Source organism: Rhea pennata, chromosome 8, assembly GCF_028389875.1.
Source record: "Rhea pennata isolate bPtePen1 chromosome 8, bPtePen1.pri, whole genome shotgun sequence".
Taxonomy (NCBI): domain Eukaryota; kingdom Metazoa; phylum Chordata; class Aves; order Rheiformes; family Rheidae; genus Rhea; species Rhea pennata.
The window spans coordinates 16937354-16953700 of NC_084670.1; the positions used below are offsets into that span (position 1 = coordinate 16937354).

Below are 16347 nucleotides of genomic sequence, written 5' to 3' on the forward strand. Positions count from 1 at the left end.
CCTCTTATTGCAAGCAAAGTCTGTCCCTCTCTTGTTTTGCTGCAGGACAATCAGCATTGTCAGTCAGAGGAAAGAGAAGGTTCTACCCTGAAGGACAAAGATATAACAGTAATAAAGATATTTATGTGGATGAAATCATACTTGAAGACCTATACTTTATCAGCAGAGCTTGCTTTGTTCCTTCAAGGTTGAAAGCCCAGGTCTTCTTGTATATCTGTATCCATGTTGTATCCAGACATACCATACTGGTATTGCAGTACTTGCCAACAGCTCCTAGTGAAGGCCTAGTCTCAGAGAGCAGCTTTCAGCTAAAAGCTTCTGGCCTTGGCACTACGAAAAACATAATTCCCTAAGTGAAAAGAAACATGCAAAGCTATCCTGAGAATCTCTTTTATAGAGCAAAAGACTTACGACTTGGCCTGTTGGACCTTTTGGGCCCAGGATTCCAATGAAACCAGTGTCCCCTGCAGGACCCTGAAAATGCAAAGGAATAGTTTAGTCAACATGAACATTAGCTGTTAACTTGTTTTTAATCTCTTATAATCAGTGGGAGTAAGATACTTCTCAAGAGCAGTAGCAGTGAAAATATCAAGCTCACTGATCCAAAACTTTAGTCTTTGGACATGCAGCATGAAACTCTGCCTGCAACATTCCAATAGTTCAGATAGTTCTTGAACAAGTTATTGTTAAAGCTGATTAAATCTGTGCTTTACTATTGATTTCACTCTGTAAATGGCTTAAAATCTAATAGAAAAGAATGAACACATACTTTTGGACCTGGGAATCCTTGAAACCCCATCAAACCTTGATCTCCACGTTCTCCCTGTAATAGGAGAGGCATCCTCATTATTATTTCACATTGGTAACTCTTGGACTAGTTTTGCGTCAACCAGAGGTGATTACGTACCGCCTGTCCTTTCAGTCCAGTGTCTCCTGCTGGCCCTTGGTCACCTTGCGATCCTGGAAGGCCTCTTTTGCCTCGTTTTCCTGGGTAACCCGGAAGCCCTCTGTCACCCTGTGGACAGTAAAAATAAGGGTATAGGATAATATACCCTTTATCATGACAGTTATAAAAGTAAAGATAGGATGCTAGGACTATTAAGTACATAGAAACCATATCTAGCTCAGGAGGTTACAGAGCTGCGAGAAATTATGGCTGGGAGCGTATGCCATCATGCTTGCTTTGCTGTTTCCCAGGTGTTTGCTCTCAGCTCCAAAGACAGACTTTTGGACTGACCCAGTATGTCCACTCTAAACACTTATTTTGCACAATGTGGTATCCTTTTCCCTTCATCTTATCTATTCCTTGTATTTTTCAGATTGCAATCTGAGCAGGAACTACCTCCCCTACAGCTCATTGTCTAGGTGTCTAGACTGGGAGCAGCAGCAAAAAAAATCACTACAAGTAGTGAATACAGTTTATGTTGAAATATTTTCATGGAAAGATAACAAAGAGAGACAGTATTTTCTTCTCCCAATTTTCAAGTAACTTAAGGTTTTAAAGACTGTTTACCAATAAAATCATGTGACATTGTGAATCATTGTCTTAAATTAAGACAATGCAGAAAACTCTTTGTAACATGCCCATTCTTTTCTTCTTTTACTACTGAAACATATCTACGTAGTATTATCAATAGAATCTGAGGATATGCTGATGTTGATATGTGGAACTACCTGGAAAATGGAGCAATCTCAGATTTGTTTCTTTCCTACAGGGCCAAACAAGAAAAATTTCAGTCCTATGATAAATGAACATCCCAGACAAGAGTTGGGGACAAGAGTCCCCCAAAACTTGGGATTTACACCTGAAAGTGCAGCACTTCATCACCAATACATTGCTTAGATGTTTAAATCACCCAGATCATTTGCTACCACGTCTCTTGTCTCAGTCATGGAAATTCAAAAAGAAGATAGGAAACATTTGGTTCTAAAACCCTGATGAATAAATACATAGTGACTTGAATGGCTGCTAGCGTTGGAAATAGCATCTGGAGAGATAGATGGGAACCCTGTTTTCTACTTATAGTTTATAGAAATGAGGTCAGCACAACCTTGCAGTCTTACCCTTAAAATGTTTTGATATCAATCCTCATGTGACTAACAATAGCATGGCAGTCTCACAATCACTTATCCAGTATGAAGTCTAAGCAGTATCAGTAATGCCGTACTTAAAAAAGATCCCACTGATGTACCTTTAGTCCTGGTGCTCCCATGGCCCCTGGCATGCCTGGTATTCCCTTAGGACCTCGAGCTCCAGGATAACCTGCCAGACCAGTTATTCCCAGGTTTCCTTTATTACCCTTAACACATCCAAAATAATTGATTACAGTCAGAATAGCCTAACATGTTTTCTTCATTGCATGCTAAAACAGGCAAATAACATACAATCAAACAATGCTTCTTGATGTTTTCTGCATATACGGGCGCATATTGATAGTACATCAAAACATACATAAACACAATCATCAGCAGTATTGTCTGGATTTCTGCGTATATTCCAAAAGAAAAAAAAAAAAAAACACATTTAACATAGTTACATGTGCTGTGACTTTGGGTGGAATGACAGTTTCTAAGGAATCAATGCCTTAGCCCATGCTTTAGCCCACTGCACGTGTTCAGCTCAATGTTAATCTAAAAGCTTATTCTGTCCTACCCTAAATATCCTGGTATGAACTCCATGGAATCACCTGCCCAGACCTGCAAGGTCTTCTGAAAGCATCTGAGAGAGCCAGCTGCCTCTCTGGGCTTATGCACGGCATCTCCCCTGTCAGCATCCTCCTAAACAGGAGCAGCTGCTCAGCTGCTGGTACCACTGATGTAGAAATAGTGAGCAATCTTCTGTTCACAGTATTTATTCATTCAGGTATACTTGGAAGCACATACGGGCATATCAGTAATGCTTTTACCTTCCATCAGGATAATGGGAATCATACCAAAGAGTTTATGAGAGCTGAAACTTCTCCCACATTTGAAAATTTGCATATTCAGATCAACAGCCTTTAGCCCTGATCCCTACTTATTTCTTTTCTATTTTGAAATATGCAGGATAAAACATTAATTTCTACTAAGTATAGAAAATGATTCCCTGATATCTTCCTTGGATGAGAGGTTTGTGATCTTTACAAATCTGTGTTGTTTCCTTTTTTAGTTACAAATCTGAAGATTCTGAGCTTACAATAAGGAGCTCATTCTGATGAAAATAAGATGCTAAAATACTTCACTACAGATGGGCTGAAAATACTCTTCAGATTCAAATTATCCATTTGTCAAGAAGAAGGTACTCCATATCAGAAAAAGAAATGGCAGTGTCTTCCTTCAGAAACATTTAAAATTCAACATGCCTATTTAAAAATACCAGACATACCAATAATATTAGTATGACTGTATATGCTCTGAAGCAATTCATAAAAGTAACTTTGCTATATCAAGACAGATCAGAACATTTGTTATAAAAATGTACCATCACATTAGGCATAAGCAAAAATGAACATTTTAAATGAAAAAAACGTATTACTGAGTGCATGGAGTTAAGCCAACTGCCATGTTAAAAAATACAGAATACCCTTTGCTCACAGCAAAGTACCAATGAAAAATCTGGTACCAGGAATGTTCCCAGCTCCTCTGCGCTATCCCAGATACCTCATACTCTTTTTCACTATTTTTGGACGAAGCTTCGTAACTGCCTAGGTACATGGACACAGGCTACAAATTCAAAGACAAAAAGGAAAATCTAGGATGACCTCAGAATCTGACTGAAAGAGAGGTGATAGGATCATTTGAGGCCTGCGGCTCACGTTTGGGAACAGAACTGTGAAGTCTTCTCACAGGAGGGTAACATTTTTTTTCTGCTGTAGCTATTACTAGTGACAAATGCTAATAAAATAGTTCTCCTGATAGTACTCTTTTTTTAAATGGACAAGATGTTAACTTTACATCCTATCCAAGATATCAGCAGTAAAAGAGAAAGGAAACAAGGAACTGGTCCAATTTTCAAGATGCTGAAGGATTTGAGAACGACTTCTTCTGTTTAAACCCTCTAACCTTAGAAAATTTGTAATGCATGAGGATATCAAGAGGAACAATGTGGAAGGCAACTTACCTTATGGCCAGGCTTCCCTGGCAGCCCAGGTTTTCCAGGGTTCCCAGGAGTGCCTTCTGGTCCGGGGAACCCAATTGCTCCTTTTTGCCCTATTGGCCCTGGTTTTCCCTTGAAACAAATTCAAACAAAATGCAAAACAGTTGACTCTCTCCACCTCCACTGTCACAGAATGAGATTTCAGCCGCAGTACTTCCTAAACTCTATGTAACAACAGACCCATTGACCCTGGTGAATACTCAGAGGGGGCTCTGAGCTAGGATGTTCAGTTTAAAGTGCTGTTGCTCAACTTAGACTCGCTGTGAAACCACAAGGCTGACCCCTCTGCATGCCAGGCCTGGTAGATGGACTGGAGTCCTCATTCTTAAACTGAAGCATGGAAATCTGATAGTCTGTTTCTCTATCCTTTTATAAGGAACAATCATATGCTTTCTCAGCCTTTATTTTAGTAGATACTCTATATTGCCAATTGAAAATTTATACTCTTTATATATGCACATATCAAAAATACACACACATTTGATTAGACAAGTTTGGGCTAACCATTGCTATACTTGCACTGAAAGGTCTCGGATCACTTCCACCAAAGGATTAGCGAATTTTTCTTTACAATCCGTTTTCCTTTAGGCTGACACATACTACCTTAAGGGGCCTGGAATTCTACAATGCATGAATGAATGTATTTCTCAGAAATATAAATATGCTCTCTAACTACAGAAAATGTCTTTCAAAATAGTGTATTTAACAACAGCCATACGGAGTATAAAATGTGTCATTCTAGTCTCATTTCTAACTTCTAGTTCCTGAATACTCTTGCACTGGGAAATGCTTTAAGATTTCCCTAAGTTCCACTTTTACCATCTCCTCCTCACTCCCCCATATGTCTTGTCTTTCTGCCTTTGCCCTGCAGAACCGATGTTCGCCCTCTAGTCCTCCAGAGGAAAGAGCCAAGCATTAACAAAAGACATAGTTTGCTTGTTCACAGAAGGCTGTTCAACATCTGTCCATGAGGAACAAACCTTGTGAAGCAGCTGTATTTCCTTGGTTAGCAGCAATGTTTTGATGTGAGGTAGTAAAAGTTATTTATAATACGTACTTTTGTGGTATTATTTATTAGAGGACTTAAATAGCCTCGATGCATTTCTTTTTTGGTTATGCTTACAGAACGCACACTGCTTCCTGCTCCTGCTCCTCCCTCCAGGAGAGCAAGATGCAAGCCAGCTTCTCTAGCGTAACTGAAGCAGGAGCAAGGCGAGGGCAAGGGAGGGAAAGCAGTAAAGCCCAGGAGCTCTGTCAGCCCCATCAGTCACAGACACACGGGTCCCGGCTTCTGTTCAAAGCAGAGCTGACAGGAGCCGGGAGCGAACAGCAGTTTGGCTCAGGGCAGCGTGACGTGACGACTCCTGCACGCCCAAGGAGCCACACGGACAAATGATCTAATCGTGCAAGTGGGGACCACCTTGTTATACACAGAGCAGCTGTACTTCTTTTCCGTGTTCTCAGTAACTGAGTATAGTTTGATATCATTTAACATAGTTCCAAAAATTATTATTTTCACAAAGGTTCCTTTATGCCTAGATAGTAAGAATGTTCTTTTAAATGAACATAAATTATGCCTACATCGACTTTACTGGAACAACAAGAAATGTCCACAGTATAAATAAGACCTTCTGGTACCATCGGCATAGCTCAAATTTGATTTTATTGTTTCTTATATTCTTTGATTTATAAACAGAAGATAAATTGTAGGATTTTGTTACTTACAGGAATTCCAGGTTTGCCTGCCTCACCCATAGCTCCCTTCTTCCCTGTGGGACCCTAGAAGTTATAAATATTTGTGAACTGACAGATGTCATTAATTCAATCCCCTAAGACGAGCTGAAAATTGTTCCCCTCTAGACGAATGCTTGCATTGCCTGGCTTTGGATCAGATCATTTCCATTTCAGGAGACAGCAGAAACGTTTTCTGGAAGTGTATACATTTTCTGGTAGACTTGTATACATTTGCCCTTTCCTGCACGGACAATTTGTAGCTCTCAGATCATTTTCAACAACAACTCGCGTAAAAAGTTACTTGCTGCTAATCTGACAATTTCAGCCACATCTTTGTAAGGAAGTAACTTCTACAACACTTTCCATATCTTTTAAAAATGAAAATCATGAGAAGTAAGCAATGTAGATGTACCGAATGTGTGTGGAACACAAGACTGTCACAGAAGGGAACTTTTTTTTTTTTTTTTTTTTAAATCTGTAATGCACGTGAAAGAAAATTTACTTTAAACAAGACTTTTTTGGTTTGTTTGAGTTAGAAATCTGTATTTAAGGTCAACTGAGAGATACTGATAGCAAGTAGCATTCTCACAATTAACTTAGTAACACAGGAGGCCAAGTACCCACAAAGAAAAGTTCAGAATGGATCAAAAGCACTTCAGAGAATTTTGCTTATAAGACATTTTTCATGGAATGAAAAAGTCTAAAATATTTCACTAACTTTAGAAAGCATTCATAAATCACAATGTGGATAGGAATCATATTCTACCTCTCAAGGACACAACTACTCAGACAGCAGGGACAAGAATAATACTTGCTCATATAGCTCAAGTAAAAAAAGCACTTCCTACATTTTCTGTATTAATTATTTTTAATATTGTTCTCAAAGCAAAAGTTAGAGGATTACTATGCTGCTCTAAGCTAAAATTACATATCATGCAATAAAGTGAAAAAGCTAAAGATCTTTGTAGGGTAAATCTTTTGTAATCAATAGACAGGTAGAAATTTTATTTATATATATATATAAAAAATAAAATCAGGAAAATTCTGCTCTGTTCCTTAATTTAATTCCTTTTTGTTAATAAAGTTATACAAAATCTTGACCAATCAAAACTGAAACTTACATATTCAAAGAAATTCATACTGTCTTCATTAAAATTTCAGGAGGCATCTAAAACAAACCCAGGCAACTCAGCACTGCAGTTAACGGGATTGGCTTTGTAAAGTTTGTTATGCAGCACCAACCATACCACTGGAGTAAAGACTGTATCACTGTGTTTCTACTATTAACATTTTTTCGTAAAGCTTTAGACTGTTACGGTTTGCTCCAAAAATCATCTCCATGGGGAGAGCAGAGGACTGACTGATTTTATCCTGTGCTACGAGCAGTTTGTCAAAAGCAATGCATCTGAGCGTAACATGGCAAGTGTACATGCTGACGATGCCTCCACATGGTATTTCCTTTTTACTGCTCCCCACTGCTAATCTACCATAGATTCTCATATTTACTTAGAAAAAAATGGAACTTTAACATAGTTGCTTTGTGGAACTTCTCAGAAAAAAATGATAAAACTAATATCTTTCAACACACCATCAGGGTGAACTGTGATTTCTAAAAGAAAAGATTTGCTCTTTGATTTTTTTTTTAATGACTTGCTCTATTATTACTCCTGTATTATTCGATAGTAAATTCCATATTTCCAAGCTCACTGAAGAAGATTCAGTGCAGCACAGTACCGGGAGCATTCATTACAGATCGGAGCAGTAGAATCCTGGGCATTTTCCAGAGCTAAATTGCCAGAAGGAATTCTAGTTAAGGGTATAACTGAATATCATTCAAACATTTACAAAAGAGCCTTTCTTAATGCTTTGTATCACACTAAGGTAAAACCACTCTCCTATCAAATAACACATATTTGCTATCTAAGATCATTATGCATTTCTCCTAATTTTCTGTTTAGATTTTTATTCTTCCTAGAGGTATGAAAAGAAAACCCAAACATTGAGCTTCAATCTTATATAACAGTAAAACCCAGAACAACTTCCATGGTGCTCTGACAGTCATTTACAGGCAATTTATCAAAGAATTTCTATTAGCTTAATATTTGGAAAAAATAGCCCGATCATTTCCAAACAGAATTTGCATCCGAGATCTGATTCTTTCCAGGGAAAAGCAAGATGTCACCAATGGATAATGTCATACGAATGCTGAGATGCCACACAGGTGTCTGAGATGAGTCAAACTGCGCCTGTCCAAGCAGGAATGCAGCATGATCCGTGTGTAGGCAGCTGACACCAGCAGTAACGCTTGCGTGCCTGGAAGGGACCACACACACTGCTGGGGCTCCAGAGAGCACGAGGCATTACACCGTCTCCACCTTGGGCTGGGTTATGTGGGAAGTACTGCTCAGGCCTTGCTGAATGTCCCCTGCTACCATTTATAGACTTGAAATGGTAAATACAACAAGAAGAGCCTCCTGTTAAGTAGTTAGCCAAAATTCAGCCTAAACCTACAAAACAGGTGGAATCTAGATTTGACCTGATTTGAAATCTAGATTATTTTTGCTACAGAGTTGTCCAGCAAGCCCAGGAATTTCTTAGAACTTAAAAATACAGCAAGACTGTCTAGGGCATCAAATCATAGTGGTAGACAATGATACTGATTTAAGTTGGATTCAACTCAAGTTGCTCGTTCAAGTTCTTAAATCTTAACATAATGTGGGACATGAAAACCAGTGGCAGAGAGCCCTAATCTTCCTTTCACACTTGAATATAAAGGCAAATTACAAATCATCTTTCAGAACATCAGTCCAAAATTATGCTTCATTCTTAAAAGCAGCCTTACAGTTCACACACTATACTTCCTTATTTTCTAATGAAGGTAAAGGTAGAACATACAAAAACACGCAAATTCAAATGTTTGTAAAAGCACGCAAATTCAGATTCGGTGGAGATTTTCCTTATTTTTGTCTACGTACTTTTGAACCTCTTTCTCCTTTTGGTCCTTGTTCCCCAATTTCACCTGGATCTCCCTTGGGAAAGAACAAACATTAAATAAATTTAAAAAAATCCTTTGAATTAAGATGAAAATGAATTTTCAACAGCCAATAGAGGATTCTCGCTGTTTGAGACACTTACTGGAGGCCCCTGCTGTCCGATAGGTCCTCTAAGCCCTGGAACACCCATATGACCCTGGGAAGCAAAAAATATAACATGCTGCAATACAGATAACTCAGGACATCAAGCTTGATGAGCTACAAATTTCCCTCTGAGGCCTCGGGAGGGGCTGAGGGGTCCCAGCTCCCATGACAAACTGTATAAAGGATGTTCAGCTCTCCTGAGCCCAGACCTTGGGTGGCCTTTCTTCTTTCAGTTCCCTACTCAAAACTTACTGCAAGAGCGAATTATATATTGTTTATACATTTCTGCACTACTATGAGCACAGATCATATTTGGTTCATTGATTTATTACCATGCCTGACCTCTAGTGTCTGCATAACTTAAACAGGAAACTTTGCAGGAAACCTGTCTCCTGTATTGCAGCAAACAAACATGATCAGTAATTAGAATGAAGTTATCAGGCATTTATATTTGCTTAAAGACTATGTAGGATAACAAATAATTATTGGGATGAGATCTACAAAACCATAGTGCTTACATTTCAAAGAAAAATATTAATTGATCAGTTCAGCGAGGCATCTGCAGATACATCTCTGCATACACTTTTGAGCGAACATCCAAACTTCTGTTTTGTTACATACTACATTCAAATAAAAAGAAGTGAAAAGCAAGAGGTAATTAATTACCTTGTAGCCTTCATCACCAGGTTCTCCCCTATCTCCACGTTCACCACTAGGACCCTGCAGAGAAAACCAAAGAGCACAATTTAGCAGCTGAGCATACTGCTGCAGCCATAGGGAAGACAGAAAGCTGGGATTTCTCTCAAAACAGATTGACCATACAGTCTGAATCAAGGATTAAAAATATTAAAGTTAGCTTGCCTCAAAGAGCAAACATGAATTATTTCTAAACAAAATTATTACAGTCAGACATAAGACACTGTCTAAAAACTTTGTAACTGAAGACCAGAAGCTAAAAGATCTTACATGGCCATAAATTAAACAAGCATTGATCTCAGTGAAACTTCTCCAAGTTGTATAGAATCTCTCTCTCACACATGAGAACAGAATTAAACATCTGCACAAATAAATGAACAGACTTTCTTTCAAAGGCACAAGAGGAATACCGTCTCATGATTTCTATAAGGGAACATACCGAAAATGATTTTTTTTTTTTTTTTTTTTTTTGAAATGACTGGCTATACCCAGAATCTGCTTTAGTTTTGAAGTTTGCTCTAATGAAAAGGCATTCTCACTTCCTCAGCATGCCTGCCTGGGAGGCATCTGGTGCAAAGCCTGTACAGGAGCTGAGGGAGCGGTATGATTCCTGTCCTGTAGCTGTTCCTGCTGCAGTCAGACGCCTATTGGCTCTACTTTGGGGAAAGCTCTTTACTCCAATTCCATAAGAAACGAAATTTCTCCTGGAAAATTTAACTCTCATTGCAGCAAAGGGAGGAAATCTCAGTCACAAAGAAAATTATGGGGTGGGTAATCGTGTTGACAGGAAGTAAGGATTGCCAAGACTTGAGAGTAGACATCCAGCCTCTCTCTCCTTATATAGAATAATAAATAAGTAATTGCCTTTTTTCTGAAGTAACAGATCATCACGAAAAACTGGACAGGGATCACTAACAGCAGTCTATCTTTACAGTTCACAAATTAATAGATAAGCTGTATCTATTGCATATCCATCAATAGATGCTATTATCCTACTGCTCCTATACTCTCCAAGGTTTCTGCAGCCTCTTGACATGTTTCCTATATGGAATCCACAAGATGGAAAGACCTGGCTTGCAACACCAGCTCAGTCAGCGGGGCAGAGCCAGCCCAGCCATGACAGAAGTAGCTGAATTTCCTTCTCTCAGGCATAATGAAGCTAAAAATGTGGCCCAGATTCTGTCTTTGGTTACATCAGAGTCTCACAATCTTGCTTTTTGGGGAGATGAGGTATAAAGATTAAGGGCAGTCTGAAGAGAAGTAGGCTGTAAAAGCATTACTTCTGGCATGAATCAAAGCCTGAACAAGTATAATTTCTAGTAAGATTTTGAGATGGCATTTATTTTCTGGACATGCTCCTAATTGATGCTGAGAAATACTCCACATATAAATTAGCAAACAAATAGTTATAAAACGCAGCTCCTTCTCTCAAAGCTAAATCAGCTTTGTAGTGATAATGAAAGAAGTTAAAACGTATTTCTGGTTGGTAAAGTAATTAGGTACAATTTAGGAGAAAAACACAGTGCGTAAAATTCTGTTCTGATTTGTGCTACTCTAAAATACTGATTAATGGCATTAGTGTGATTAAACACAGGGCACACACTCTTAAGCAGGAAGGAGCACATGACTGCATTTTTCAGAGAGGGATTACTGATTTAAGGACTCTTGTTCTACATTTTTGTACAAAGGAGTACTGACTCCGGAGACAGTGATACAAGTTTCAGAAGCAGCCTGCATTGTCTCTCGTCTTGAGGCACTAATAAATTTTTTTTGAGAAAGAAAGACCTACTGGTTCACCTATGGGCCCAGGTGGTCCAAAAACTGTATTATCCTCGCCTGGGTAACCCTAAAATAAGAACAAGTATTAAAACATTTGCTTAAAAATTCAACATTACCTGCAAAGCACATATGTTCTGATTTTGATAATACACCTATAAGAGCATATTGCATAGTTGGTAGTAGTGAATATGATTCTTGCAGCTTTAATACAGTGAAAACTTCTTTTTAACATGCACAATCACTGAAAGAAACACATTTAGGACTAAAAAATAAATACATGCTCTGTTGTTGAGGGCAACTATAAAACAATTGTTTGATGAAATGTCCAAGTAATTTTTTTTTTTTTATTTTACGGAAAGAAAGAGAAAAAGGATATTTGACAGGAGGAAAAAATAAAATTTCTTCTATTGTTTTACAAAATATATTCCTTATAGACAAATAAGTTTACAGAAAACTTCCATCACTCTGAACAGGATCACTCTTTATTTAATTTTAAATATGAAAAAAACATCCAAAGTAATAAACAAAAATGTTACCTGCTCCAGATAATATTTATCAATATATTTAACATAAAGAAAAAGACTCACATTTTAAAAAAAGTTTAAGTTTTCAAAAATGTATCAGATATCTTTTTCAGAAATGACTAAGCAAGCTGGACCTCTAACTCCCATCAATTTAGTGTTCAGTTAATTCTTTCTGAAAATTACCTTAAACAGTTATTTATAAAATCCCCAGCAGTTGCCTATTTTCAAGCCTTCATGACAGATCTGGCCCTAATATAAGGGCATGTTTCTCCATCAGGTGCAGATCCCTGTACCTGCCTGGGGTTGCACAGGCTTCAGTACGCATACAAACCTGTTTGCAAGATCTGAGCCATAGAAGAGTAATAATGATTTTGACTCAAAAAAGCAACATTGGGGCAACATCCTGCAAACAGGATGCTTGCAGTCTATTAAGCATAGACTTTTGTCCACCACAATTGGACTTTCAGCAAGATGCATGGGAATACTTGCAGGCTTAAAGTTAGGCGAACACTTTGCTCGTTCCACATTGACTATTTCTCTCAGCAGCCCGACTGAGGTCAGTGATGCTACCTAATAGATTAGAACGTATTTTTGCAATGGATATTTTGTGTTTAAAACATGAAACATTTCAACCATATAAATTTAGAAACTTTGCCTCCTAATGATTTGTTTCCACAGGCTTATATTTCATGCTCTCTCACAATATCATAAATCTTGGAACAGTGGCTTTTGCCACATGTTGTGGAAAACTGTGAACATGAGGTAACATTCCATCCCTTTATGTTTACTAGAACAGTAAGAAAGCGTAATTCATACCCATACCTTCTCCCCTTTGGGTCCTGGGGGTCCTGGTGGCCCTGGAGGACCCTGGTGACCCTGAAGAAGCAAACAAAATAGCAATTAATTTCAAAACAATTAATTGAATAATAAAATAATCTCAAGCATCCTTTCAGGTGCTTGTTATTATTGCTTTTTGCTGCTTCCTAATAATGTTAAATAGTGACGTGCCATGGAATTAATGGACCCAGCCAGAAAAATTATTGAATATAGGAAGAGCCCTGTGCACACAGGGAAACCAAAGGTCTCAGCAGGGCTAGATGCAGGTGAGGCAAGTTTAGGGTCCCAGATGGAAGTCCTTGTTTAGAATAAAGACACAGCAGCCTGGTCTGTAAGAGTCAGACTCCATCCATCTATGAGGCTCATCAGAGAGCAAGAATTATTTTTCAATAAAAACAACTGCTAGTAAACTCACATGTAACACTCACTGTTGACCAAGGCTAACATTTCTGAGTAGGCAATCAAGTATCATATAAATATTTCAGTATCTGACATTCTTTAAGATAAATGTGGATTCTGGATACAGTAGACTTCCTATGATACACAAAGTTATTTAGAGTACCATAGAATTACTTAGGGATGCGTGTGTACATGAATTCAGCAAAACACTCACCCCATAACCTGGAATTCCTGGCTCTCCTTCAGGTCCCATTACACCTAGATGTCCCTGTAAAATGCAATAATCAGTGACAGAAAAATGACTTCCCTTTTAAAATGTTTCAACAATGCATATTTTATAAAGTCATCAGTTAAAAAGAAATATTGAGAAACACAGATTTTACAAGTGCAAATTACTCCTTTGTTTCCACCTTTATTTACTAAAGAAATTGGTCTTTTTCCCTGTTCTGTGGAACGGATGGTGAAAATTTTCAGTCCTAGCTTTATAACCCCAGGGCATAAATAGGATCAAAAAGGAAAATATCTGAACTTTCAGGGGTGCTGAGGAACTCTGTTTATAAACATTAAGTATGCCAAGAGAAGCTGAAGGTGTTCCTCACCTTAGGAAGTTGTGTGTGAGCATTTTTCCTAATGAGCCCTTCCTACTTGAAAATACTATTGAAAATACCTAACGGTAGCTACTTTACTTATGCGCTTCACGCATGCAGGGATATGGTGCTGCACTTGGTGGCTGTGGGGCTGGGCCCTGGAGTGGCAAGGCAGGCACATCACCTCACTGATGCTGCACGGGCTGCACATGCCCCTGCAACTGCTATCACATGGCTGAAGTGAGCTCAGGGAGTCTGTGATGAGAGGGGCTTTGCGTGGAGTTCATGAAGTTAATGGAAACATGCTTGATTTGGTTAACTTTGGATCAGGCTCTCATTCAGCGCTCCCCCAGCAGTCTTTATCCGAAATGCTTTGTTTTAGTCATGATTAACACTTACTCCATATGACAACAAAACACATCTTTTCTGTTTCTCAAATGAGGCAGTTTTAAGAAACAGTCGGATCAATGGCGTTATATCTGGACTGCAGGCATGTGTATGCTCTGCAACCTGCAACTCCAATTGCCAGAGGTGGGACCTGACCAGAGCAGCAGATGATTCCCTGCAGGCCCTCATGCCCAGGTTTCTGTCTGGAGAGGGTGCACGGGTCTCCTTCTGACAAGGAAGGGGCCAGGGCAGGCACTTGGCCCAGAGGTTGTTAGGGACTCTGAGATCCTACAGTTTAAACATTGTCTGCATCACCAGCTGCCTCAGAGAAATATTTGTATATGCCACAGCTGTGACCTGCCTCTTTCCACGGAGAGAGGCAACGCTGCTGAACCATAAATATATGAGCTCTTAAATAAGCATAGTTTATACGAACCAAAGGACCTCGAGTTCCTCTTGCACCTTTAGGACCAACTTCCCCAGGTTGGCCAAAGTCACCAGCAGGTCCAGTTTCTCCAGGGGGGCCAAGCTGTCCCTTTTCCCCCTGTTGGTGTTATTGCATTAAAAAAATAAGAGATTGATACAAATTTTTCAAATGTGGTTTACGCCTAACCAAACTGCTATTATTATTTAATAAAAGTATTACATTTACATTTGTAGTTCTTAGCATGTCTGCATCTAGAACTCTACAGTAAAGAAAACTGTGCTAAAGCCTCTCTGTTAAGCTTTGGCTAAACCCAGAGAAACATTTTTGTATAGCAGCAGAAATTGTTCTGAGTTGCAAAATCACATTTTCATCCAAATTTAAATTTCCTCAGGTCCCAAATGTTCCTGACTGCTGAACCATGACAATTCCAATTGCTATGGCTCACTAGAAAAAAAAATGGCTTGAAGTGTGATCTAAAACAGGGACAGACTTGGTGCATTTTATAATTCGACTGCAGCATGAAACTATCCACACACAAAACAAAGCCTGCTGATGTCTTTTAGGGCACTGACTGGCATTCATCAGCATCAAGGGACTGACTAGAATTATTTCGCAATGTGAATTCAAGTCTCAGATAAAAGGACGGGAACTGGGGGAAAACAAAAAATACTACCTTCTTCCCTGGGCGACCTCTCTGACCTGGATTTCCCGGTATTCCTTCAGTGCCCTGTATGTTCATTAGGAAGAGAAAAACCAAATGATTGAGAAAGGTCCTGGAACACATTTAAACTGTGCTTCAAACTGGATAACCTGAGAGGAACCTGGTAATGCAGAGACCTGGGTGGAAAATATTTCATTAACTGTGACTGTAACTTAGTAGGACTGTTTCAAGTTACAGCAGAAAAAGATGGGCAAGCATCAGGGATTACTTATAAAACTAGTGAGAATGCACTGAAAACTGAGGAAAAAACATAAATCTTGTCCAGAGAGAAAATGTTAATTTAGCAATGAAATTGCTTCAGTACAAACACCAGACTTTGAGAATCTGATATGCAGCAAGAGGAAAACTAAGAGAACCTTGGGGTGTCACGTGTGAAAAGCAGAGCCCTGGTATAATTCACTGCAGAGGAGAGGCCTAAATCAGAAAGTGCTGATGCCACTGCTGCCAGCCTCCTGGTGACCGGGCATCTGGGTGTGTGGCCCACAGCTGGGGTGGATGTTGTGGGGCATGCCATGGGGCACAGTCCTGCTTCCCTTCTGGCTGCTTCACGAACTGCCTCTCCTAGAAGTGCGGGAGTGTTCAGGGCTCCCCAGCTTCAATTTACTCAAAAGCTCTCTGAAGGCAAGGAGGTGATTTAGCTTCAATTTTAGGTAAAGACAGATACGCCATGCTTTTCAGAGTTGTTGTGATGATTAGCCAGGATAAATATAGTTTAAGCTGGTTTGTAAAGTGTATCTGTTGCTCTGTAAGCCTCTTCTGTTTAAGGTGAAAGGTAATATTCTCCTCAACTCCAGTAAAACTTCCAAGCTATTGATTACGGAAAACTAATCTCCTCATTCCAACTGGGATGCCATGATCTATCTGCATCCCTAGAAGTAGGTCAAACCAAAAGCGTTGATGCCATAACAAATAAGCTAACTGACGTAACAACGTTAACTGTGGATCCCAATGCTCATTTACTATTGTCCCGTGCGTGCATGCTGC

At 39.1% G+C, this 16347-nt stretch overlaps 1 protein-coding gene across 1 annotated transcript in view; it reads right to left on the minus strand.

Annotated features, from left to right (window-relative positions):
* Positions 1-16347, minus strand: part of COL24A1 (collagen type XXIV alpha 1 chain) — a 146641-nt gene that overhangs the window by 16394 nt on the left and 113900 nt on the right. Inside the window, exons 38-51 of the mRNA XM_062581626.1 lie at positions 15316-15369; positions 14652-14759; positions 13456-13509; positions 12828-12881; positions 11492-11548; positions 9673-9726; positions 9005-9058; positions 8845-8898; positions 5861-5914; positions 4100-4207; positions 2193-2300; positions 908-1015; positions 770-823; positions 412-474 (exon numbers count right to left, since the gene is read on the minus strand). Of these exons, the coding sequence (XP_062437610.1) occupies positions 412-474; positions 770-823; positions 908-1015; positions 2193-2300; positions 4100-4207; positions 5861-5914; positions 8845-8898; positions 9005-9058; positions 9673-9726; positions 11492-11548; positions 12828-12881; positions 13456-13509; positions 14652-14759; positions 15316-15369 (984 nt within the window). The remainder of the gene's footprint in view (positions 1-411; positions 475-769; positions 824-907; positions 1016-2192; positions 2301-4099; positions 4208-5860; positions 5915-8844; positions 8899-9004; positions 9059-9672; positions 9727-11491; positions 11549-12827; positions 12882-13455; positions 13510-14651; positions 14760-15315; positions 15370-16347) is intronic.